The 27577-nt window shown below is 35.7% G+C and overlaps 1 protein-coding gene across 3 annotated transcripts; it reads right to left on the minus strand.

The window, feature by feature from the left end:
* Window positions 1–7102: 7102 nt before the first annotated feature.
* Window positions 7103–24381, minus strand: LRIF1 (ligand dependent nuclear receptor interacting factor 1). Of its 3 annotated transcripts, none has more exons than XM_039841156.1 (4): window positions 23947–24381; window positions 11908–13412; window positions 10479–10745; window positions 7103–9617 (listed from the first exon to the last, which is right to left on the minus strand). In XM_039841156.1, exons 2-4 carry the CDS (start codon window positions 13405–13407, stop codon window positions 9180–9182), a joined length of 2205 nt encoding a protein of 734 aa, XP_039697090.1. In that variant the 5' UTR covers window positions 13408–13412; window positions 23947–24381; the 3' UTR covers window positions 7103–9179. The 3 variants fall into 3 exon arrangements, with proteins under 3 accessions (XP_039697090.1, XP_039697089.1, XP_039697091.1); XM_039841155.1 differs by having other exon boundaries at window positions 11908–13420; XM_039841157.1 differs by lacking the exon at window positions 11908–13412 and having other exon boundaries at window positions 23947–24325.
* Window positions 24382–27577: the final 3196 nt, after the last annotated feature.

Raw genomic sequence — 27577 nt, forward strand, 5'->3', positions numbered from 1 at the left:
ATAAGTATTCATTGAGACATAGATATACCAATGGAACCTAAGAGAAAAAACAGAAAATAAACCTACACATATGTGAACACTTGCTATATGATAAAATTGGTATTACATGTCAGTCAAGAAGAGATGGACTTTTCTATTGAGAATGCTGGGGCAATTGCTTAACCACGTAGAAAGAAATGAAATTGGACTCTTTATTCATACCATACACAAAAATCAACATAAAGACCAATCTGTGAAAGGCTAAATTCTAAAACGCTTAGAAGAAATTATTGAAGAATTTCTTTATAAGTTTATGGTAGTATATCAATCTGAGTTCAAAGAAGCAGAACCACTAGCATGTGTACTATGCGTGTGTGTGTTTGTGTGTATAAAAGGATTTGTTCTAGGAATCTGACCACCTTGCCTCCTTGTGAGGAACTATTGTCTTCCCATCAGACCCTGAAACTTGTCCACAGGGCAGGAAGTCAGGAAGAAAAAACTCATGTGGCTAAGAAAGAGCAAGAAAAAGCTGGAACACACAGCGACAAAAAGCTGAAGGCCACAGGGCAGATTGTTATCTGTGTTGTCAGTCCTTGTCTCTAACCTTGATTATGCATTTATCTTCCAGAAGGCAGGCTTCTTTGTCACGGAGCTAAAAACAGTCACCTGACCAAGAAGTAAGAGAAGCTGAAGAAAGCTTTAAGGGACAACAAAGTAGTTTTAGGCCTAACCTGGCCATGTTTCACGGCAACGAGATGAGCCAGTAGATCAGAGACGACGTGTATGAGCTACAAAATGACTGCTGCTTCACTTTTGCCCTCCAAGTCGCCCATTAAGAGTCTCTAACTAGAAATACATGCCAAGGGGGAATTCTGGGGAAATGTAATTCAGCCTAGCCAAGCTGACAGAGTACAAAGCCTTCCAGAGATAAGAATATTGTTCTTAAAGAAGATACAATGAGCAGTTGTAATAGCATATGCTTAAATAATTTATTCCAGATAAAAAGATAAGTATATTTTCTGGGCTCTTGAATATTTGAGAATATCTTTTTCTTGATGTCGTATATCATTCAAAACTTAGATGTGTAGAAAAGCCTTGATTTATATTTCATCTCTCAGAACTCCGTAAAAGTTGTGCTGGTTTCTCCCCTTAGTGTTACTGAAACAAAAATAGAACTTCGTGAAAGTTTTTGACTATCTTTTAGATAACATTATTTTTTTTTTTTGTCTGAATAGTTTATAGTATTCATTCTTTGTCTTTTCGTCAAAATGTGGTAGGTGTAGTTTTTGTGGCAGACATTATCAGTTACCTACCCAGTATTCATCCTCTTTTTTCTTTGCCAACAGAAATTAAATTTTATTTAAACAGTAATGCTCCCAGTCAAAAAAATTTCTGAACCTACCTTGCAGTGAGAGGTGGCCATGTAACACAGTTAGGCTGGTGATCCAATAACATGGGAAGAGATATTCCTAATATATTTTTCTATTTCTAATATATCTCCTCTTTATCTCTTCTTCTTTCCTGCTCTTGAAACTAGAGTGAGACATTGGAGGTGAAACAGCCTTCATGTGGCTATTCATTCTCCATTCATGTTCACTGGCAACACATCAGTGAACATAACAGTTAAAATCCTCTCCCCTAACTTAAACTTAGGCATAGCTTAAACTCTATTGTATATCAACATAAAATAATAGAATTAAATAAGTAAAATCAGCAGAATATTGATGATAGTAAGGGCTATGGGAAAAATTATATCAGAATATGGAATTCCAGGAGGCTGTTGGGTGCAAAATTAAACAGGGTGGGGAATGTTTCAATGATAAAGTGACATTTGAGTAAAGACAAAAAAAAAAAAAAAAGCAGGCCACGTAGTTAGTTAGAGGAAGAATAACAAATGGTAGTGAGAAAAAAACCAAGGCAAGGGCCTCAGGTAGGAATGTACCTGCTGTATTTCAGGAACAACAAGCACCTAGTTTAGTTGAGTAAAGTTCAGTGGGGATGGGGAGACTAGTAGAAGATGAGGTTAGAGAGGAGACAGGGGGACAATTAGTGCAGGGCTTTTTTAGACCATTGTGTAGAATGTGACACCTATTCTGAATGAGATAGAAAGCCACTAGAGGTTTTTAAACAGGAGAGAAAAAGACCTCATTTACATTTTTAAAAGCATTTCTTTTGTTTTAAAATGTTTTGTTTTGATCTAAATTTAGACTTAAATTGCAAAAATAATACAAAGTTTCCAGTATCTCTTATGCCACTTCCCCTAATGCTAAAACCTTACATCAAGAACAGGAAATTAATCTCAGACAAGAAAAAGCTAACGGAGTTCATTACCACCGAACCATTATTGCAAGAAATATTAAATGGACTTCTTGAAGAAGAAGGAGAAGAAGAAAAAGATAAAAAATAAATGTAATGGCAATAATTGTATACCATATCAATAATTCCTTTCAATGTAAATGGATTAAATGCTTCAACTGAAAGAGATAGGATGGCTGAATAGATAAGAAAACAAACCCAAACATATGCTGCCTACAAGAGACTCACTTCAGATCTAAAGATGGAAAGTAAAGGGATGGGAAAAGATATTTCATGCAAATGGAAACAAAAAAGCTGGGGTAAAATACTTATATAAGACAAAATAGACTTAAAACAAAGGCCATATAACAAGAGAAAAAGAAAGACCCAGCCAGCAATTCCACTTCTGGGTATTTATTCAAAGAAACCCTAAACACTAATTTGAAAAGACATATGCATCCCTATGTTTGTTGTAGCATTATTTACAACAGCCAACATATGGAAAACCTAAGTGTCCATCAACAGATGAATGGATAAAGAAGAGGTGGTACATATATACAATAGAATATTACTCAGCCATAAAAAAGAAAGAAATCTTGACATTTGTGATAACATGGATGGACCTAGAGTACTCTAAGTAAAATAAGTCTGTCTAGAGAAAGATAAATACCATATGATTTCACTTACATGTAGAATCTAAAAAATAAATAAGTAAACAAACAAACAAACCAGAAACAAAATCATAGATACAGAGAACAAATTATAGTTGCCAGATGGGAGAGTGGTTGTGGGGTGAGTCAAATAGGTGATAAGATTAAAAAGTCCAAATCGGCAGTGACAAAATTGTCACGGGGATGTAAAGTACAGCATTGGGAATATGGTCGATGATATTATAATAACTATATATGGTATCAGGGATACTAGACTTATCAGGCGGATCACTTTATAAGTTACAGAAATGTCTAACTACTATGCTGTACACGTGAAACTAATACAATATTGAATGTCAACTATAATTGAAAATTTTAAAAAATTTTTAAAAGAATGAAAAAAAGGAATAGGAAACTAACATTGGTGCAACATTATTAACTAAAATACAGGCAGACTTGATTCAAATTTCACATATTTTTTTCATTTACTTTTTTTTTTCCTGTTTTAGAAATCTACTCTAGGTCCCATATACATGTAGTTTCTTTTTTATTTTTTCGTTTTTCTCCACTCCTTAGTCTCTTGCAGTCTGCAACAGTTCATTTCTTTTTCTTGACTTTTATGACCCTGACACTTTGGAAGAATACTAATCAGTAATTTTGATATTCTAATTTCTCTTCAAATCATATAAATCTTTCACCTTTTACTAATCGGTAATTTTGTAGAGTGTCAGTTTGGGTTCATCCAATATTTTCTCATGCTTGGAGAGTATTAGTCTATTTGGGCTGCCATAACAAAATACCACAAACTGTGTAGCTTAAACTACAGAAATCTATTTCACATGGTTCTGGGGGCCAGAAGTCCAAGATAAAGATTCTAGCCAATTTAGTTTCTGGTGAGAGCTCTCTTCCTGTCTGGCAGATGGCCACATTCAAACTGAGTCTTATTATATGGCATTTCTTCAGTGCAAGCATGCAGGCTCCTCAGTGCATTTACATTTATGGTGGCAGAGGTGGGGGGCACCTTGATGTCTGACTTATAAGGACGCTAATTCTATTGAAACAGGGCCCCATCCTTATGACCTTATTTAATCTCAATTACTTCCTTAGAGGCCCCATTTCCAAATACAGCCATGAGGGTGGGGCATAAGTCTTCGGTATATAAATTTTAGGTGAGACACATTCAGTCTATAACAAAAAGGTTTTGTATTTTTAGGAAAGACTACAACACGCACACAAAAATTCTCTATGCATTATATCAAGAAGTTCATGTTACTGGTGTCTTTTTATTAGTGATATTTATCTTGATCATTTAGATAGATTGGTGTCTGCTAGTTATCTTCAAGATAAAGTTACTATCTTTCTCTTTATAAAGTATCTTGGGGAGATCCTTTGAGACTGCAAATCCTATTTCTCTTCAAACTTGTGCCTACTCATTTTAGTATCTGTCAGTGAATCTTGCTTTCAACAGTTATTACTGGGGCATTTGCAATGATAATTCTCTATTTTCCCTTTATACTTATATTTATTAATTGGAATTCAACTATAAGGAAGAGCTATACCTTTTCCTCTTGTTTATGGTTTTTTTTTTCTGTATTGATATAGACTCACTGGGTATATTTTAGTCTAGGGATTAAAGTCAAATATCATTATTTATTGTTGTTCAAATTATTCCAGTTTGGGCCATTAAGAGCCCCTTCAGATCAGCTCCTGTTTTTGATAAGCCTCCATCTTTTTTGAAAGCATTTTCTGACATCACAAGATAGTCTAGGCTCATCTTTTCTTTTCTTGCTCCAGTCTGCCCTGGAATCAACTTCTTTACCGAGCCTAGTTCCTTATTTTGGAGAATGGTGTTTAGAAACCAAGATCTGGTGCTTGGTGTGCTCATCGTTCTGGACTATCACTGGTTCTAGGTCCTCTCAGTGAACAGAGTATGAAAATATGTGCATATATACTAACTCACACATATACCTATATGTAAATTTCTTAGTCTATCTGAATATATATTAAAAACTATGAGTATATATTGATGTCTCTTATTTTAATCCAATGATACATGGTTTGTTAGCCTTCTTCTTTTCCTTTTAATGTCTTCATCCAACAGTGAGAAATCTGGCTCTGAATATCCATGAAATTATGAAATTATTTGTTCAGTTCTAATATACATGTAAGGTAGTTTCAAGATTGCTAATTCTTACCCTTTTGAGAAACACTTTTACTAACTAGATGACAGCATTTAAGACTTTAGCTTTTCACAGCCCAATGAAGATATTGCTTTCTAAGCTATTTAGGTTGGTTATTTTCTATCCTAACCCCTTAAGTGTGGCCATCTTCTTTTGTACTATATGTATTTTCATTTGTTAGTATTTGCATTCCAGTTTGGGTTCCCATTTCCTGGTTGGTTTTAATCATTTACTTGGGGGTATGTGAAGGGTATGAGACATTACTGTGATTTTTAAGTCAGAGCTATACAAAAAGTTCACAGAAATATTACTCTACATCATTGCTAACCCATTCCCATCCCCTTCTTCTTTCTATCCTTTTCCCTTAATCAGTCTTATTTTTCTATTGAGACTATTTTTCTGCATTTCTTTTGTACAAATAGATTATGTATCTTCTTATATCTTTTTGCTTATGAAGAGTGGCATGCTATACTCTTTTGCACTTTGCTTTTTTCATTTTACAGTACGTCTTAGAAATCACTACATATCAGTTCATAGAGTGCCTCCTCTGCCTTTCCTTACAGCTACTTAGTATTCTGTGTGGATATACCATAAATTTTTCAACCACTCTCCTATGGCATTTAGGTCATTTCCAATACTTGGCAATTAAAAACAAGAGTATAAAAAAATTTTGCGTATGTGTATTTTCACATTGTTGGTGGCATATCTTCAGCTTTGATTTTTAGAAATAGTATTGCTGGCCCCATTGATTGAAAGGTAAATACATATATAATTTTGTTACATTGGCAAATTTCCCTCCAAAAGAATTGTACCCAATTGCATTCTCATCAGCAATGTATGAACATACCTATCTCCTCACAGCCTTGCAAACATAATGAACAGAATGTTGTCATTTTCTTAAATCTTTTCCAGTCTGACCAATGCAAAATGATATCCAAGTGGTTTTAATTTGCATTTATGAAATAATTTTTTAACATTTTTCATGTTTGAAGGTAATTTTCATTTTTACATCTTTTATGCTGTTGTGTTCATCTATGTTCCAACTTTTCTGTGGGTTTTTAGTCCTTTCTCCCTCCTTATACTTTTAACAAAATCACTTAGCTATTGTGTTGAGTAAAGGTTGTAGTGCACCGGTGAAAGCAAGGGGACAGTTGGTTATTTCAATAATCCAGATGAGAGAAAATGCAAGGTAATCACAGTAGAGGTGGTGAGCAATGGTCAGATTCCAGGTATAATTTGAACGTAAACCAAGAAAATTTCCTAACATACTCATTCTAGGGTATAAGAAAAAGAAAAATCGAGGTAGACTCCAAGTGTTTTTACTTGAACAAGTGGAGGACTGCTTTGTCATGAACTGAGAAAATCATTGTTGAGGCTAATTTCGGGTGTGGATTATTATTGGAAGCTGGAGCTGGCCTGTTAATTTTGAGATGCCCGTTAGATTTCCAAGAGGAAATGTCAAGAAGGAACTACAGTGTTGGAGTTACTAAATATAGATGGCATTTTGATGAGACCATTATATGATAGACATAAAATTAGAAGACATACAAGGACTGAGCTGTAACTCCATTAAGAGATCATGGAGAAGGATGGAACCAGCCAAAGAGACTGAGGAGCAGCCAATAGGTAGTAGGAAAACAAGAATATGGTGTCTTGGAAGCAGAGCGAAGGACAAATGTCAATGACAGACTGATAAACAATGTCAAATGCTATTGATAGGTCAAGATAAAGACAAAGAATTGACTATTAGCAATTGTTGGGGACCTTGGGGAAAAAAACAGCTTTAGTGAATTTCATGACAGGGTAGGAGTTTGAAACCATCAGCATAGACAAATTGGGGGATTTTGTGGTAAAGGATTCAAGCCATTGCCCTATCATGGAATACAATGAAAAGAAACATGACTGCTTGAGGATTTCGTGAGCAGCAAAGCCTTAATAATAAAGCAGAAAAATCAAAACGAGAAATCAAAATGAGCAGCAAAGTCTAAAGCAGAAAAATCAAAATGAGAAAGTAGTTTATTTCACAAACACTGATATATTGCTTGCTATTGCCAGGCACTAGTCAAAGATTTCTCTCCTTCTAATCCTCAAAATTCACTTACGACTGTTTTTTCCAACTTTTAAACGTACTCAGACATGAGTCCATTTTATCTTCGTTTACACTATCCCAAGTATGTCATCCAGACCTATGACTTCAAACAATATTTACTGGTAGCCTTCAATTATCTCCTTGTCCAACATTTAATATCTTAGTAATATTAATATTTTAGCTTGATGAGAAGAAAGTTTTAATTTTTAATATTTTAGCTTGCTGTATTTTCTGATTTTCTATAATGTACATATGCTGCTTCGTTAATAATAAAATGTTTAAAGATTTTTCAAAGGAAGTAATGATTCATGAAATTATGCTCCCACAGGCAGATAAACGAAGAAGATAAATTAAGACAATGTACAACTGACCAGTGGATACAGCAACATGGAACCTGCTGGTGTCCTTGACAAGATCCATTTTGCTGGAGCAGGGGGTAAAAGCTGACTGGAATAGTTTGGCAGGTGCTCACAATGTTAAAACAAAGTGTTAGGCTATGACCTAGTAATTACACTCTTAGATATACACCCGAGAACTGGAAACATGCGTCCACACAAAAACTTGTTCCCAAACATTCATAGCAACACAACACCCTGGTAGCCAAAAGTGTAAATGACCCAACTGTCCATAAATGAATTAACAAGGTATGGCACATCCATACAACAAAATATTCAGCAATTAAAAAAGTAATTAAATATTAATACATACTGAAGCATGGAGGAACCTTAACAACAAGTGAAAGAAACAAACCAGTCACGAAAATACTTTGAATGATTCATTCCATGCATATGAATGCCCACAACAGGCAGATCTACAGAGACAGAAAATGTACTAGTGGTTTGGTTGTTAGGGTTCAGGGGAAGAGGCTAGTATGTATAAGGTTTTTCAAGAGTGATGAAAATGTTCTAAAATTAGAGCATGTTGATGTCTGTAAACTGTGAATAAAAAGCCACTAATTGTATACTTTAAATGGATAAATTTTATAACGTGAATTATCTCAATAAAGCTGTTACGAAAAAGAAAAGGCAGGAGAATCTCATTGATGAACAGTCTGCATGAGTTCTACTCCCTCTCAGTATTGTTTTCCATTTTGTTGCCAGTGTACAGGTTTTATTTAATTTTAATTCCAGAGATTTGTTAATCACTTTTTAAATAACCTTTCCCTCCTTCCCCTTCATCCCTATCCCCCACCACTCCCAAACTCTCCAAATCAAATATAATCAGATAGAAAAAACTACACTTTACAATTTTAAAAGTATTAAATGTGGCCATTGTTCATTTACTTTTCACACAGTCCAAGTTACATGTCATATTCAAAAAAGAAACAGCATTTGCCTAGAGATAATAACGTCACATTAAGCAAATAAGACATTATATAACCTGAATTCTAAAACCCATTTTGGATCATGAAACTAATTTATAAAAGTTACAAAACAAGTGTCCCTCAGTCTTGAGAGACGTTTGAATTTTTAAATAATGCTGTTATAATGCATTTTCTTTCTTGAAATTAAAAAAAAATTACAATGGTGAGTAGACGGTAGCATCACTTCATGGGTAAAGAGATTGAGTACATACACAAGCCCACTGGCAAAGCTAAATTTAGAGCTGATTTCCTCTTGAATTTAAAATTTCAATAGTATACAAAACTTATCTATTGTTGGAATAATACCTGAGGAGTTTAGCTAAAGATACAAATAATAACAAAGATCCTGCACAAATATTCAAACTTGGGGAATTCTAGTTAAAATAACAGAAAATTTTTCCTTCCAAAAAAAAGGTCTCTAAAGATTCTGATACCCCATGTAGATTATTCAAGAGTCATACATGAATCAATCTTTTCTGTATTCCTTAAATAAAATTTTATAATTGACTGATGAAAAAAAAATTTCATATTCAAAATCACTTTCAGAATGCATCTAACTCAATGAAAAAAATATGGTAAAACATAGTTAATTCACTGAAGTCTTTAAGTATAGCAACATTTTATTATTTTTGGTGCATCTTCTTACGCATTTCTTCGAGGGCTGCTTCTTTCTCTCTTAGCATCTGTTTAAGTCTTCTTATTTTTTCATCTCGAATGGTTTCTTCTAACTCTGGTGGCGTCATAGGAAAAATATCTTCAGTATAATTTTTATTAAAGGAATGACTTTGTTCAAAATCTGCATTTGAACTCAATGTGCTTTTCTCCTGGTTCTCCTGGGGACAGTGTTCTACTTCAGTTCTCTTTTCATCTCTGGTTTTGTTGGAGCTTGTGAGAATGTTACGGTGTGATACATCTGAAGTTGGTAAAAGACTACTAATGAGTTGGGAGCTGGTGACATTAGTGCCTCCATTTACAGCTGTGTTATAAACACTCTCGGTTTTTCTCTTCTTTGTGTGATCCATCTTCTTAATGCTTTTTGCTTTTCTTTTCTTATCAAAACCCTGTTGAGTAAGATTCCAAGAGAAAAACAAAATATTACTGCCATACACAGAGCATGCCCTGAAACTTAACAAGTTTGCAGATATAAATATTTAGCATTAAATTCGATTCAACAAAATATATTGAGAACAATGAAGAAGTTAATGTTTTCCACTGTATGGTACCAAAATGCATAACAACGTCCTAATGATTTTTACCGAGAATAAATTCTTAATTCACATTTTCCTGTCTAAGTCAAGTATCATAAGCTGTATTGATTTATCACCAAAATATAACAGCCACTTGTGAAGAGCCTGAGAATCGAAATGGATTTTTTTTGTTGTTTGCATAATAGGTGCATATAAAATATTTTCACTGGAAAAGATTGACCAATCTCTGATCTGAAGTTTGAGATATTACACAATATTAACAATAATATACTTATAAGTAGACTGACACTAGGCAAAGTTACTGAGATGCTTCTTTTCATCATTGACCACGTATACTTCTTAAAATGTTTGTATTAAGTAATACCACAATGAATACCTGCTTGCTTACATTTTCCCTACACTTGGATTATTGATTTTACACAGGCTCTTCAAAATAGTGTAACTAGTTAAAAAGCCATAGCCATTTTCTTATAATTTTATGATGAAAAAATAAACCGTGAGTAAAAACACTTAAAACATCTTTAATTAACCGGGGATGCATTTTTACTATACCTATATCGTTCTTTTTAACATTATTTTGGTATATTACATATACGTGCAAATTTGGTTTAATAACAATTATTCACATTAATAAATAAAACTAAAAAACCAAATCAAGAAAATACATTCATGTTTCTTTGGAGTACCTACAAAGGACACTTCAAAATCGATTACCTGTTTTTTCTCGTCCTCCTTTACTATAAACTCTGTGTCTCTGTCACTCTTCGCCAAACTTCGAAAGGAACCAAAACCTTCTCCAAAGCCCAAACGGTCAGGAATCCGCGTAAGGCACACTCTCAGTTCTTTAGTGAGACCAAATATCTTTTTAAACTCAGCATCAGTCTTCAGATATGCTGCCTTATGGCTTCTTCCTTGAGGATTTTTCTTGTCATTTCTGCCTTGAGTAACTTTTTCTAATGTTGATGCCATCTCATTCTGGATCTGGAATTAGGAAAACACACAAACGATACGACTCATTACTTAAGCTATTTTAACAGACTAGCAACTAAGTGATTACCTCATCTTAAAACATGCTTTAAGTTCTAAATGGTCAGTTTGCATTACCCTTGCCTTACCACCCACACCCAAAACACTGAACTTAGAACTGAGTACAAACTTAAAATGTTCCCTTGCAATTTCTCACTCATTTTACTTTCTTGTACTAGAAAGGTAACGGGTACTCAATTCTCAAGCAACTGAAATGAGAATACAGACTAATGACAAGTTAAAAATAATCTACAACATTAATTGAAATTGTAGTCTTCTGGAAAAGTCTTAAGCCTTTAATCAATCTTATACTCAATAGAATTAACCTCCTTACTCTGAAGTTCAATTCTGTACCGAAAGGGGAGAAACACTGACATTATTTAATAGACTTCTAAGTAAAGAAAAGGTGGGTACAAATATTTAGTGAGCACAGACACACATATCTTAAGTAGAACAGAAAGGTACCTATGTGGATGTTGGATAATTGGATGAGGAGTCAGAAAGAACGGCTAAAAAAAAACAAGTTGTTCTACTAAAGAAAAAAATTTCCCAATTAAAGATGCTAATAAATGCTATTTCCACAAATGACTTTAAAAATACTGACTGGTCTTGTCCCACCCCTTCCACCATCTACCTAAAAAAATTGCCAGGTATCTACCTACCACCACAAAACAAACAAAAAACCCCAGCTCTCCTATATGCATATTGATCTCTTCATATACTAAAAGCAGGCTATTAAATATATATGTATACATATGCATGTGTACAAATATGTGTATACACGCACACACATAACATTGCTAAGTTTTTCATTCACATTATCCTTCTCCAACTCCTCCAAACCTTGTTGCTCTGTGATTTGTTTGTTTTTCTTTTAAAGATTTGGCATGCCAAATGATTCAAGACAAAGATACTGCTTGGACTCTCTCAATTATACTCTTCTTCAAATATTTCTTTCAGGTGAAAGCTTTCACTTCAGCATTCATGTGTGTATGGTATGTATGTGATGGAGTGGAGGATGGGAGAGGAGGGGAGAAAGGTACTATAGATAACTGAGAATTAAGAAAGAAAAATTTTCTATATAGATAAAAAGAACACCCTGACATGGGAAAATTACCTTTGGTTCTTGGTCTCTGAAAACACACTGTTGTGAAGTAACAGTTGTTGCATCAACAGAGGAACTTATTTTCTCTATGCTCTGGATGATATTTCCTTTTCTGGGGGCATTCTGTCCTGTACTAAATCCATCTGGAAAGTCTGCCTTTACGCATAAAGTCTTACTCTCTTTTAAGTAGTTAATGGATGGGTTCAGATTATGTGGGTTTGGGGCAGAAAGAGATGGTTTCTCCACTTTTTTATTCTTCTCTGCCCTTAGATTGGCCATGGAAGCAAGCTGGGTATCTGAAAGTGACTTTGTCTCCATCTGGGAAGATTTATTTTTAGCCAAAACAAAATTTACGACCTCTCTGGATATTTTTGTGACTGGACTTGAACTCACTATCTGTGATATAGCTTTTCTTGGTGGAATATCAGGAGAAACAGAATTCTGCTGGTCAATTTGTGATGGCAAAACATCTGTCCCCTTTTTAGCCAACAGATAGACTTTCCCATTAAACATAACCAAAGCATTATCTTTAATAGGCATACTCTTGGACTGCGTCCCACTATGACTGACGGTACTCAATGGAGGCATATTTATAGAATTATCTCCCGAATTTTTCTTATCTACAAAACTTTTTAAAATCTTTGAAGCCACATTATTTGAAGACTTAACAGGAACAAGAGACGGAGTACAAGGCTGTAGATTTTCTTGAAAAATCCATTTCACTGGAGCAGCTTGAGAATGCTGACCACCTTTTAATTGTGTCTCTTTAGCAACATTCATTGGAATTTGTGTGGCATTTAGTATCACTGGCTTTGCTATTTCTGTAACCGGTTTTGGGTAAATGTGTTGAAAGTTCTTGGTAACTACATTTTTCACTGTATTTACAGGAGATACGTAAATAACGGACGGTATTTGGGAGGCCTCAACTGTTCCTGAGGTACTTGTGGTTGCAGTTGCAAGTATCTTTTGCTGAACTGAAGGAGGCAATGATGACGCTGGTACAGATTTCACTTCAGCATGGGCTGGAATCTGTAAATGATGCCCAGAAGGCAAAACTGGAGACTTCACAGTCATTGGGAGACTCTGGGTATTTACTAAGAAAAAAGATGAATCACTTTGTGTTGAGGAGGGAGAAACAGCAAATGTTTGCATGGTGAGTCCATCAATTTTCACACCATGACTCTGAACTTTAGAAACTGGTGAGGTAAATTTTTCAGTTCCCACAGAAGTAACTCTAACTTTTTCTGCTGTATCTACTGTTCTTGTAAATAAATAGTTTGAAGAACTGGCTGGCTGAAAAATGGGCAATTGAACTGATGATGCACTTGTGGTAGAGCTGGAAATCTGAGTCTGAAAAGTAACTTGAACTGGGCTTCCTGTATTCCCTTTCAAAGCATCAGACATGACTGAAGATTGAACTAGTGGTATAAGATTTCCAGAGGAATTAGGAATTGGAAGTAATTGCAGAAGATTTTTTCCATCCGAGCCAATCGTCTGAACTACTTGGTACATGCAGCCTGAAACACTTAAAAGAACATGAGTAAATAAATACAACATACTACATGGTATATACATTTTATTTAAAAGCAAATATATGCAAATATTATTAAAATCTATATAAACATATGTAATTTGTCACTTTGAATTTTCAAAGTGAAATATTGTAAAACAAAGATATTGAAGATGTAGAAGAGATAATCAAAGATATGATCAGCTTTGATTTAGATCTCACATGATTAGGCAATAGGTACGAACATTTATTCCTAAAACTAAAAAGTAGACTTTTCTGAGGTTTCACCCTGTATAAAATTATGCCTACTAGAAAACACTCAAACTATTAGCCTCCCCCATTCTCCTTCTCCTTGAATTCTTTCCTTGTGTCCTCCTCCTTTACTCTTACTGACCAGGAATCTCATTTCACCTCTATTTATGCTTATTCTATTTCCTTACTCTTCCCCCCACCATCCCATCAGTTGTCTTCTTCCCACTGACAATGACTCACAAGTTATACTGTCAACCATTCTTCTTTTGCTAAAGGCATCTCTTATGCTGACACCTTAGAGTGACACATTTGTGGAGACTAAACTGAGTTACCCATATAGGAACCATTTTCTTCTCTCACTTATTCTTTCAGCACATTTGCAGCTTGGTGCTAAATAGCCCTCGGTATGGCAATTACTCATATTAGTTCCAATTGCCTGTCAATCCACATATATAATAGCAATGTCTGTTTAGCTGGTTTTCAATGAACGTGGAATGCACTAGAAGTCAGTAATTTTTTGTAATTAGCCAATTTTGATCCTGATACTTATGAGGATCATTTGTACTATTTCTTAGTACAAATTATCTGAGTCTTATAAAATCTGATATATACCAATCTGTTTATATAACCAATTATTTGTAGATTTCTTGAATACGGGCACCTCAAGTTATTTATACCTAAAACCACTTTTCAGTTCCTGGAAATTACCGAGACCTCGTGGACTGTCACACATGCTCTCTCTACCTAGGTACTCCTCTCCCACCCACATTACTCAAGTCTCAGCATAAATAACTTCCAAGAGCTACGTCCTCTGACCACCTTAAATACCCTTGCCCCTCGTTCATAGTCTATAATAGTACACCTACTAATTTCCTTCATAGTACATGTCACAAGTTGTCATCATATATTAATCTGTTCACTTGCATGTAAACTGTCTCTCATGCTAAATTCTAGCAACATGAGAGCAGAGTCCAGGTCCTATAAAACCAGGATGCCCTTATATGACTAAGATCAAGTGAAATAAAAACTTTTAAGAGCAAAAGATAATAATAATTAGAATTCTCAAAAGTATAAAGGTGTGTTTTACTGCCTATAGATGTTTTTAAAACCTCAGGTATTAATAAAAATCAAAACCAAAATTTCTATGCATCCTAGGAAGCACTGGAATTCTTCGGTTTTACCTTTCTATAATCCAAAATAATATAATTGTAATGTTACGAATATTTAAAACAGCTTTCCGACCATGTGATAGTGCTTCAAAATGTCATATATTTTAGTAAATGAAAAGTTATTCTCTAAAGCAAGAACATAAAGTATGAATTCTTGCTTTCAAGGCTGAAGAGGGAAACCCACCTTCATCACCACCCCATCTCCCCAAAAAAGCATATATAATCTGCATCAGAACTTACTGAATTTTAATTTATTACACAGAAATTTAATGGAGTGTCTGTTATGGTTCAGGCACCAGACTCAGTTATGGGAAAAAGGTCATTAAGTATAGCCTGTGGGCCAAATGGGGCCTAATACTCCATTTTGTGCAGCTCACCAGTTAAGGATGATTTTTAAATGATTTTTTAAAAAAAAAAATCACAACAATATTATGTGATGTGTGAAAATTATGATTCAAATTTCAGTATCCATAAAGTTTTATTAGTATGCAGTTGCACTCATTTTTTATGTACTGTATACAGATGCTTTCATGCTACAACAGCAGAGTTGAGTAGTTACAGCAGAGATCGTATGGCCCGCAGTCTGAAATATTTACTATCTGGCCCTTTACAGAAAATGTTTGCTTGACTCCAAACTAGTTCAACCCACAATCCCTAAAAGAACTTAAAGTACCTGGTACGTGGACATGTAAACAGGTAAACATCATTAAGTGAGATAAATGATGTAGTCCAATGAGTACAAAAATGCTTGCTTAAAAAAAAAAAATGCCTGTTCCTTTTCTTAAAACATTCTCTTCCCAAGGCTTCCTAGATATGACACTCTCCTACCTCTGTAGTGACTCCTCAGTCTTGTCAACTTATCCTATTTGAATCAACCTTCAAATGTTGGAATTCACGAAAGCTTAGACTGAACTCTTCTCTTTCTGCTCCATAAGCTTTCCCTAGATGATTTCTTTTTATGCGTGACTTCAACTAAGTTACCATTTATATATCAACAATTCAACTATTTATATCTTAGTTCTTTTGAGATTCAGGCTTATATATCCAACTTCCCTCAAAACATTTCTGTTCAGAATCTCAAATGCACCTAAAATTCATGGCCTTTTTCAGTGTTTCCCCCCTCCCCCCTTTGGTAAATGGCATCTCATTGATCTTAGATGTCTATGTCAGAAGTAATTCCTGCTTTCTTACCATCTATATTCAATTTATCACAAAATCCTGTTGAGAACATGTCCCAGTTTTCCCTTGATCTCTTCATTTCTTTCCAAATTAACTGTCTCTATTCTAGTCCAACCAAACATCATCTCTGGCTTAGACGATTACAGTAGCTTCATAACTGGCCTTTCCTTCAGTCACAACCTCTCCCCTCAAGTTAGCACACTAAAGCTGGCCCTTCCTTGCTTAAAACAATTAAGCAAGTTTCCTATTTTCTTTGAGCAGTAGAAAGAAAACAAGAGATTCTGATGCAATGGAAGCCAAAGGAAGGAGCGTTTCAAGAAAATTGGGCAATTCTATAAAGTTTCTGAGAGGCCAAGTAGGATGCACATGAAAAATGTACACTGGGATGAATAGCATGAGGATTATTGACGGCTTTCAAACAGCAGGCTAAAAATGGGGTCAAAGAAGAGATCTTTTTTTTTAAGCTCAGATGATCTTTTTTTAAGCTCATATGTAAACACTCATGGGAGTTGTCGAGAGGAAGAGACTGACAACAAAGAAGAAAGCAGGATAATAAAGTGTAAGGTTTGATAAGGAGGTAGGAATTGGATACCAGAAGACAGGTGAAGGACTGAACTTTAAAGCTGGAGAAACATCTTAGGAACTAGAAGAGAGGTTACGTGCATTTGCAGGTTAAGTTTATAGCTTTGCTGTCAGAAGGCTGAGGTGATTCGAACTGCTTTTATTCTCTCAGTGAAAAAAGACATGATATCCTCTAAGGAGAGATGTGAAGGATCCAAAAAGTCTTTGTGCGAGAATAAGGTGATCTCAGAAAATACTAGTCATCGGGCAGTGTCGATAGCCCAGTGAGATAGGTAGTGATTCTGAATTTATAGTGATACTGATCTGCTCTTGTGATAGTTTCCTTGTTTCACCAGATATAGGCAAAAGAAAGCAAATCACTGGGTTCATCCAGGGTTAAGGATGCTTCAGAAAAGAAGGTACAACAAAAATCAAAGAGGAGCAAAGGAATTTAGAGTATTAATAAAAATTATCAATAGAATCTAAAAAAATTATCAATAGATCATAGAATCTAAACTGGATGGGAAGGAAATGAGACCATAAAAGACTGAAGTATAAGGAGAAAATATAGGGCTTATTGACCTGGAGGGCCACATAAAGAACAGCCAAAGTGGCAGTACTCAAACAAGTAAGCTAGAAATATAGGAACTGGTGTTTAAAAAGCATGATGCCTTAAATCAAGAATTTTGTGAATGCAGCATTTTCATCTGATAACAATAACCGCAGAAGTGGATAGCTGGTGGTAAATGGAGAATAAGATCACTGGAGAAAAACATCTTTGTACTGAAAGACCAGGTGACAAAGAGGTTATCCATATAGATGCTGAAGTCATGTAGGATTAGAGAGAAGACTGTGATATAGGTACTAAGTCCAGTGACAGAAAGTTGACAGATGATGTTAAAGGATAGATGATGTTAAAGAACCACAATTAAGAACTCCTACTAACCCTCTGTCACTGATATGTCAGAAAGTTGTCTCTAAGTCCACTTCTGAAGTCTATTTTCTTTCCTATTATTCTACACCTCTTTCTCAAGTATTACCAAATCTGTCCTCAAGGTTAAATCTGTCTTTACTCTGTCCTCTTTCCCTAGGTGCTCTCTGCTGAAATTGACACTGCTAGCTAATTATCCCGCCCTCTTGAATATCTTTCTATGGTAATTTCCATTGTGCACAATTTGTTTCTTTTCTTTCTTAATGTTTCCTTATTCATTTTCTGCATTTTAAGTATCCAACTATGCCTATTCCCCAAAGTACAGTTCTTGATCCTGTTTCTCCTTCAAGGAGTTCTTCTTTAAAGACTGCACTAATTTTCATCACTTCAACTATTTCAACTATCTCCTTTGCAATAATGACTCTCGGTTACATTTTTATTCCTATCCCCTAATATTGATCTCAGTTCCATATTTGTGATGTCTTACCATTTTCCCTTTACACGCCATCACTTTAATGTTAAAATTACTCTACTGAAAATGAATACTCTATCTTACCATCCAGTCATGTGTCAGCACTACTATTTTCCAAGTCACCTAGGTTTTAAGTCACCTAGTCATCTCCGATTTATTTTTATCACCCTTCTTATTCACCTTTGATTCACCCACAACACCTTGTATAGATGCTTACAAAGGGTAAAGTCACTAAATGTATACTGAATAAATCCCCAAATCACTGAGATTTTTTTCTTCTTACAGCTTACTCATCTTTTCTTCACCATTGTGTCTATCTAGAGCAGACCTGCATCACCTTGTGTCTAGTCCTTATTATCTCATTCCTATATTTTGCTCCAACTTTTAAACTAGCTTTTCTAACTACAGCCACTATTATTATGTATCTCTGGCATATTAAAATCATTGTTTTCATCCTGTTACCTCCTTGCTCAAAGTTTTAATAATTCATCATTGCCAATTCAGCTTGATACGACAATCATCTACAATCCAGCCTCAACCAGTCTCTACAAATGGTATCACCTCTAACTTCTCCACATAAAATCTCTGGTGTTACCAAAAAGGTCTCCTTGCTATTCTGGATTATACCGTGCACATCATTTTACTCTAAGTATTCTTCGAGTTACTTTTTACTTCTCCAACGATTTAAAATACAATTATAAATTGAGGATCAATTCCACCTACTGCATGAAGTATCTGCTAGTCACTCAAACTCACATTAACTTCTTCCAACCTAGAATCTCTAAAGCACTCCCACTGATGCCAGTAACCTTAACAGTTATATAATGCCTTCTATATTGCCTTTGATCTATTAACTAATTTAAAAAATGAGTATTTTTTCCAGTGGTGAGATGGCAACTCCTTAGGGTTAGAGATGGTATCATTTATTTTGTAACTGTTCTTCCAATATCAAGTACAGTAGGCCCTCAAAAATATATATAAATAAAAATGCTGCTCTTTCCAACTCTCCATTTCAAGTGAACTGTCTCAATAAATTTTATTGTTTAGTCTCATCTGGTTTATTTATGTACTTCATTTGTCAATAACATTTGGCTAACATATTAGAATCTACAACAGTAAAACCCATGTTTTTATAATTATATCCACAGGGGCAAGTACGTTTCAACTGACATGGTATTTAAAGAAATCACACAGGCTTCTGATACTTCATTCACATACTTCATTATATAGCCTCTTTATTTCTGTTTTACAAAAAAAAATTTATAAATATTACACAAACTATTTTAAAACCGCATCACTGATTTTTCCTCTCTGCTCTTCCATTCTCCTCCAAAAATGGAAGGAAAATACAGTTTCTTCTATGTCAGTCTATCAGTAGAGATTCATACAATCTACCAGAGACCATAAGTTCCTTAAGGGTAGGCTATCCTATATCTATAACCTCTACAGCTAATAGAACTAGCACATTGTATACAATAATGTTAGTTGAACCGAATTCTATAAGCTATAATTTTTTTTAAAAAAACTCATGATTTCCTAGTAACGAATGGAATGAGTTCTAAAAAACTGAAATGCAAATGTTAAGAAGAGAAGTCATAAGTCAGGTGAAGTTCATATTTCTTCAATCAATATGCATTTTTTTCAGATCTAGAAGACACTTTCCATTTAAGAGATTAACTAAAAACTCTATAAAGATTCTGTTTTCTTAAAGATTACATTCTGCTAGCTAATGTTAGAACTAAAACTAGAACCAGATTCTGCATCCCATGCTCTAGTTTGGTCACTTAAAAAGAATCATCAACATGCTAATTACTTTAAACCAGCTGGTATTTAAACTGAGAAACTACATTGGACAAAGAATACAGTTTAAGACTTTAAAAGAGAAAATAGAAATACATTAGAAAGACTATGGGCTTCTAATCTTGGCTCTTCCAATTATTAGTTGATTGACTTTGGTAAATTTACTTAACCTCTTTGAATCTCTCTTCATTTGTAAAATAAAAACTATAAGGCTTGCTATGAGAAGTAAAGACAAGAATAGGCTAGGATTATGATAAACTCCCCAAATATGCTAGTTATCTTCCATTAAAATGGACAGTTGGTGTCCAAGAATAAGTAAATAAATCAGGTAGTCTTCTGAAAATGTGAGAACTTTAGTAAAAAGGTATGAAAAACTTTAATAAAAGCTATATTAAATATATTTATACTATATAACTTGACATTTTTGACTAATCTATTATTGATATGAAGCATTCACATATTAGAAATGGAGTAAAAGTTTTGTAGGCTAATGAATGTTTTATAGATATTTTTGCATAATTATTTCAACTGCTAGAACTTTTTCCATCTTACTATGATTTCACATTATGTACTTACATAATATACATAAGTACATAATGTAATAATATGTACCATATATTATATATAACAGATATTACTATATATACTTATCACTAATCTAATCCTAATAAATAGCCCAACAAGGTGGGTACTGTCATTCCTGTTTTATAGCTGAGAACAAAGAGGTTTAGTAATAGTAAAAAACGTTCAGAATTACATGCTTTCTTGGGCAATCCCATCCATTTTCTTCTATTTACTTTAGCATAACCCCAACATAACAGGGTCTAAAAAATTCAATTGCACAAACTGAGAGATTAATGAAAAATAGATTTCAGTTAACTTATATGGTATTTCTCTCTCTCCCTCTCCATCTCTCTGTCTCTCTCTCATATACACCCCACAAAAATAAACTAGTAACACATACACTGTACAAAACTAAACATACACTGAACTGACAATGAAACATCTTTTTAACCAAACCAAGGCCCTTGCTAGGGACATGAATTTTAGCTTCCCATTTAAGAACAAAGGGTTAAAGGCAGAAAAAAGCCAACTGACAATCTCATGACATCCTAATTCCTATTATTGTGGGATGTATTATCACTAGCTTTTATTATACCTCAAAGCTAATGACTCACAAGTCTCTATTTTCAGCTCCAACCCTGCCTGAGTTTCTTTTCAAGTATCTCTCTGATGGCTTTCTTGGTGCGTTCCTCATCTCAATTAATCTACCAATATCCACCCAGAAAACTGCCATCGTAATTGATCCCCTTTTTTTGTGCCAACTCACTGACAAGGTCTGCCTATTTTTTCTTTGTATTTAGTTGAATCCAACCTTTACATCAACTAGTTCAGGCCCTCAGCATCCCTGAAAGGACAACTGAAATAGAATCCTTATATGCCTGATCCCTCACCAGCAAATCCACACTGCCATTAGTTATCTGAAATACACATGTGACCATGACAGTCCTTTTCTTAAATCCGCTCATCTCCATAGATGAAATCTAATCTCTTTAGCAGGGCAAACCAAACCCTTAAGTTCTATCTGTTTATCTTGCTTGTAGTATAGAATCATACAATAAATACCAATTATTAGTAATAAGCCATATTGGTGCTTTATTTACCCATTCCCTCCACCTGGGCATAGCCTGCATTCATCTTTACCTGGAAAGCTGATACATTCCCCAACTCGGCTGCTCCAGAAACCTGTCCTATGCTCTATGCTCTCACAGTATTTTGTGCACAATGCTATTAAAAAATGGCAGTCTAGTATCACTCCCCCCTAGACTGAAAGGCTTTTCGTAGGCATGGCCCATATCCTATTCTTTAGTAGATCCCTCCATTTAGCACAGTCTATCACAGAGTAGCCACTCATTGAATGGTTTTTAACCAAACATTTGAATATTGATAATAAGTGGTGAACTACAGTATGAACCTAATCTCTGTAACTCCAAAGCTTAGCTTCTTTCCACTATACCATTCTGACTCCTGCTTTGCTAATAAAGCCCAAATCTAAATAAACTTAATGCGAACTATCACTAGTATCTTCCAGATTTTTCCTTTGTACTCTAAGATTAAATTTGGGTTTCACATTTTATGCCCTGAAGAATTAGAAATACTTTAAACAATAAACTTTCTATGTTGCACAACTAAAAATACTTATAAAAGAATAGCAGTAACAAGAAAAATTCAGGTGTCTATAGAAAATAGGAAAATCATATACTCATGAATGATTTAGTACCATCAAAAATACTATCAGAAAAATAAGAAAACTAAGTTTCCAATAAGGAGCTGAAATGAATCAAAGGATTTACATAATTCTATTTGGATGTCATGCAGATTGTTACTTACAAAATAGAAATGAATCTAATACTCAACCAACAACCAAGTGATTTGAAGAAATAAATGCATTTGAAGATAATGAAAACAAAGCATAAATCAATGAGTTAATGAACTCCAAAAGACTCATGAATGTAACCAAAACATAATTCAATCTGTAATGTTTTAAAAAAAAATGCCAAATATAGATAGCCAAGATTAGAAACTGGACACGAGTTAAAGTACACAATAAAGGAAAACTTAAAGTTCATACTCTATCCTATTTCTCATATAAAAAACGAATGCAATCCTAAAACAAATACTGTTGTTAGGGTCAGATGTCATCAATATTCAAGTACTAAAAGAAGGCAGAAGAAACAATCAATTATTAAAAAGTATCCTTATCTCTGCCCCACCCCTCCACTCTGCCAACCACCACCAAAAATAAACCAACAAACAACTAACATACACAAAAGCTGAATCTTTTGATCTGAAACACAATGGTTCGTTCTTGGTAGTTCAGTTTTTCAATAGTGTTTTCACTCACTGGATTTATTGACTGATCCATTTTTAGAATATTATGCATGGTTTTTAAAAGTCTTTATTATAATTAGGCTTTGTATCTATTTGTAATTAAAGGAAACCTACTTCCTGGGCCAAAATTTGTACAGAAGTTGTATTCTTATAATAATAACTAACATTTAAATAGTGCTTTTCTATTTTTCCTACATTAAATATTTTATCACTATTCACTCTTTTAATCCTTAAAATAGCTCTAGGCGGTAATACTTACAAGATGGAAACCTAAATACCTAGCTTCACAAACAGTAACTGGCAAAGTTAGAATTAAACATAGGCAGCCTGGTTTTCTTCATCAACCCTTTTCCATGAAATTTACATCTTAAATTTCATGCTTTCTTCTTCACGTTTCCTTTCTGTAGAGACTTAACTTTTTTCACTACTTATTACACACTCACTAATCATGGGATGTACAACTTAAAATACTCTATCTTAAATAATAGTTTTGCTTTCGTTTCATTTCGTCTTAAACTTAAAAAACTGAATGATAAAAAACTATTTTTTTCCGAATTTATAAATCAGTATGTCTCTCTAAGAAATACTGGAATCTCCCCATGTCAAATACAGTTCTTTTACAGAGACATCCAGAGATGGCATTCGCATTACCTGCTTCAAATAGGTTGTTGCAAAAGACTGATTTTACATGAGCATTCCTCTATTTTTATTTTTCTTTCTCTCCAAAGCTATTATTTGAAATTTACGAACAATCGATTCCCTTATTCTAGAGCAATTTTTCGGTTTCTAACTTCATATACTCAACAATTACACAAAAACACATCTTTTCCTTTTCACTCTCTTAAATCACGGCAAGTTTCACTGACGATCTAGCGCCACCTAGGTTGCGTTTGCTAATCCGCGCTGGTTGCTGCTTGCTTTTCCAAGGAGTGCGCGAGAACCTTCCAGAAGGTTTTGGTCACACGGAAGCGTCGGCCATGTTGATTTTCCTCCCCCGTGGAGGTCCATTCTGTTCGCCTTTGAAATTGGAGACGCTGGGGTCCTGCGGAGCCAGGGCGGAGGCTGACAACGTCAGGCTCTGGGAAGGATTTACATTTCCAAGAGGGATGCGCTCTAAGGGCTCTAAGTGCCGAAGCGACGCGCGCTTCCTCGGGAATGGCTCACCCTGGGGCGGCGCAAACGCATCTGAATTGCAGAACGTCAGGAAACGACGGCCGACTGGACATCCTGCCAAGAGACGGGCGAGGGGCGGGTGTGTCGAGCGAGATCGGAAACCTGTACTTACCAGTGCGAGGCGTTGCCTGACTTTTCCTCTGCGGCTTTCAAGAAGACCCTCTGTAGGTTATTGGACATTTTAGAAGGGTGGGAAGGGCCAGCACATCCAGGACAGTGGGCAGTGTGGGGCCGGGAAACAGAGCGAGAGAATGCTGGGCTGGAGTTGCTCCGGAGCAACTCTGAGGGGGTTCGATGCTGAGACGAGGGCGACGACGAGCTCTCGAGAGGGCGTTTCCTCCAAGCTTCGGAGGGAGGCGGCGCAGCTACCGGAAACCGGAAGAACGGGACGCGACTGACCGCGCGGGCCGGGCCTTAGGCTCTGAGAGAATCCTTCCGAATCTCCGCCCCTCAGACCTTACGATGTCGCTACAAAGCCACCCGGAGTCGGCGCGGGAGGCGTGGCCTTAATGGCACCGCCCCCATCAGTGCTGGTTCTGGTGAAGACGCGCCCGCCGGAGCGAAGTACAGCCAGCGGCTTCCGGGATCGTCACATCCGGTTGTTAACGTGATTGGCTCAAAAAAGCTCCGCCTATATGACACAATCCAATCGCAAGTGATGTTTGCTATCTCTTCTTCCGGATCAAGTAACGTATTGCAAAAGAAATTCTTCAGATACCTACGCGAAATAAAATGTTTCCGGGGTCAATTGTAAATTTCTGCTTTTCTGTTCCCCGCTAGTGTAATTTTATCGTTCTCGCCAGTGCTTTAAAAGACATCCGAGAGGTCTTTTGGAATCGTCATGCACTCGTGGCATGAGAACACTTTAAATGCCTGCCTGCAGCCTGCGCCGTATTATTGCTAATTCCTGAAGATTTCTCGGTTATTTCCTCGTTACTGAAGCTTTGCCTATACACTAAACCTAACGTCTTTTTCCACCCCACTCATGCCTCGGTCAAAATTATTATTTATTATCATATAGCTAATTCGTTCATTCTATACAAGTTTCATTTCCCATACAGACATTTGGGGGGCATCTTTATTTGGATCTCCACAGAAAAGTTTTTCAGAAGTCTCTTGATTCCAGCTATTCAGTCACTTATCGGAGAAACAGGTTCAGTCTTTGGCTTAAGGGGTAGACATTCGCCTTCAGCTGGGGACAAAAGGAGTTGTGGAATGAATGGTTTGAACGGTTTAGTAGAAGATCCAGCTTTACCAAGTATAGACACTACCTGTGTAACTTACTCACACTGTTTAAGTTTAGGAGATCGACATGAGGTAGCCAATTTTAAGGTTTATGTTGTTCTTTTAAAGATGCTGGTTACTCGTCCCCCTAATTCCTTAGTGAGGTAATACTGACGTCCTGATACATTAACAGAAAGCAGTGCTTTCTAACTACTCTTTGCTCTGTTAAAGGTTAATTTCAACAATATAGAATCCTGTATTTATCTTTTAGTCAAATGTCGAAAACTGATAAGCCGTTACTACCGTCTTGGTTTTGGTCATCTCCTATCTGTGAAAGCAAAATCACATGAACAAGCTTCCCCTTCTAGCTTGTTCCATTTTCTTACCATTTACTTTATCCTCTTTGCAGTGTGGCTTCTCTTTATATCTATCACCACTTCCTATAAATGAAACTTATTGTCATAGTTTGGATTCCCTGAAAGGAGACATTTTTATGGTGATATTGGTTAACGAAATCCAATAAGTTTCAGCTGTGCACTTTAACAAAACACGCGCGCGCTCGCGCACACACACACACACACACACACATTTACACTGTTCACCTCGCATAGTTAGATTTCTTTCTGACACCACATATTGGACCCCATTTACCTGGTCAACCTACCCGCTCCCCCCACCCCTTACCCTCTGGCAACTGTCTATAGTACATGCCCATGAGTCTCTGTTAGTTTGTCCTGTTCACTCGTTGCTTTTAGGTTTACATCCCACATATAAGTGATATCATGTATTTTCAACTTTTTCTGTTTGGCTTATTTCGCTTAGCATGATTATCTCGAGGTCCATCCATACTGTCACAAATGGCAGTATTTCATCTCTTCTTATGACTAAGTAATATTCCATTGTATGAATGTACCACAGCTTCTTTAGCCAATCATCTATTGTAGGACACTTTGGTTGCTTCCATGTTCTAGCCACTGTGAATAATGCTGCTATGAACATCAGTGTGCAAACATCTTTTTGGATATGGGTTTTCAAGTCTTTGGAGTAAATCCTCAGTAGAGGGATTGCTGGATCATATGGTAGAATAATTCTTAGTTTTTTGAGGAACCTCCATACTGTTTTCCAGAGTGGCTGTACCAATTTGCAGTCCCACCAGCACTGTATGACGGTTCCTTTTTCTCCGCATCCTCTCCAACATTTGCTATTACTTGTCCTGTTGATTATAGCTATTCTAAGAGGTGTGAGATGGTATCTCATTGTGGTTTTGATTTGCAATTCCCTAATAGCTAATGATGTTGAGCATCTTTTCAAATATTTGTTGGCCATTTGTATGTTCTCGAGGGAGAAGTGTCTGTTCAGGTCCTCGGCCCATTTTTTGATTGGATTGGATTGTTTGTTGGTTGTTGGTGGTGATGGTGTTGTTGAGTTGTATGAGTTCTTTGTATATTTGGATATTTTGTTTATTGTTGTTGTTGTTGTTGTTATTGAGTTGTATGAATTCTTTGTATATTTTGGATATTAGGCCCTTATCAGAGGCATTGCTTGCAAATATATTTTCCCATTCAGATGGTTGTCTCTTTACCTTGTTGACAGATTCTTTCTTTTTTTTTTTTTTTTCTTTTTTTTTTTAGGCAAGGCAACCCTTGGTTCACCTCACAGACTGCAAGGACCTTGTCAGCTTACAAACCCTTGTTTTTTATTTTTTTACGCCTACAGCACCTGGTCTTCCTAGGGGTCTCGCATCCAAGTACTAATCAGGCCTGACCCTGGTTTGGCAGTTTCTTTTGCTGAGCAAAAGCTTTTTAGTTTGATGTAGTCCCATTCATTTATTTTAGCTTTTACTTCCCTTGCTTTTGAGGTCAAATTCATAAAATCCTCTTTAAGTCCAAGGTCCTTGAGTTTAGTTCCTATGTTTGTTTCTATGCATTTTATTGAATCCGGTCTTATATTCAGGTCCTTAACCCAGTTTGAGTTAATTTTGGTGTGCGGCGATAGACAACAGTCTAGTTTCATTCTTTTGCAGGTGGCTTTCCGGTTTTCCCAGCACCATTTATTGAGGAAGCTTTTCTTGCTCCACTGTATGTTTTTGGCTTTTTTGTCAAAAATTATTTGCCCATATAAATATGGGTTTACTCTTGATTCTCGATTCTGTTCCACTGGTCCATGTGTCTGTTTTGCTGCCAGTACCATGCCATTTTGATTACTGTCGCTTTGTAGTATAATTTGAAGTTGAGCAGAGTGATGCCTTTAGCCTTGTTCTTTTTTTCTCAGGATGGCTTTGGCAATTCGGGGTCTTTTGTGTTTTCATACAAATCTGATGATTTTTTTGTTCTATTCCTTTAAAAAATGCTGATGGGATTTTGATGGGCATTGCATTAAATCTACATAATGCTTTAGGTAATAAGGTCATTTTAACTATGTTGATTCTTTCAATCCAAGAACACAGAATATCTTTCCATTTCTTTGTATCTTCTTCGGTTTCTTTTAATAGGGTCTTATAGTTTTCATTATATAGGTCC

Source organism: Pteropus medius, unplaced genomic scaffold (genome assembly GCF_902729225.1).
Source record: "Pteropus medius unplaced genomic scaffold, Ma_sr-lr_union100, whole genome shotgun sequence".
NCBI classification, from domain to species: Eukaryota; Metazoa; Chordata; class Mammalia; order Chiroptera; family Pteropodidae; genus Pteropus; species Pteropus medius.

What these genes read in the sequence shown, in the direction of transcription:
- LRIF1 (XM_039841155.1), bottom strand. Translation starts at nt 24,014, where the DNA reads ATGTCCAATAACCTACAGAGGGTCTTCTTGAAAGCCGCAGAGGAAAAG. An exon ending in TCAGAGACCAAGAACCAAAG is followed by an intron (nt 10,746 to 11,907) that starts GTAATTTTCCCA and finishes TCCTAATTCCAG; the next exon opens with ATCCAGAATGAGATGGCATC. An exon ending in AGGAGGACGAGAAAAAACAG is followed by an intron (nt 9,618 to 10,478) that starts GTAATCGATTTT and finishes CTTACTCAACAG; the next exon opens with GGTTTTGATAAGAAAAGAAA.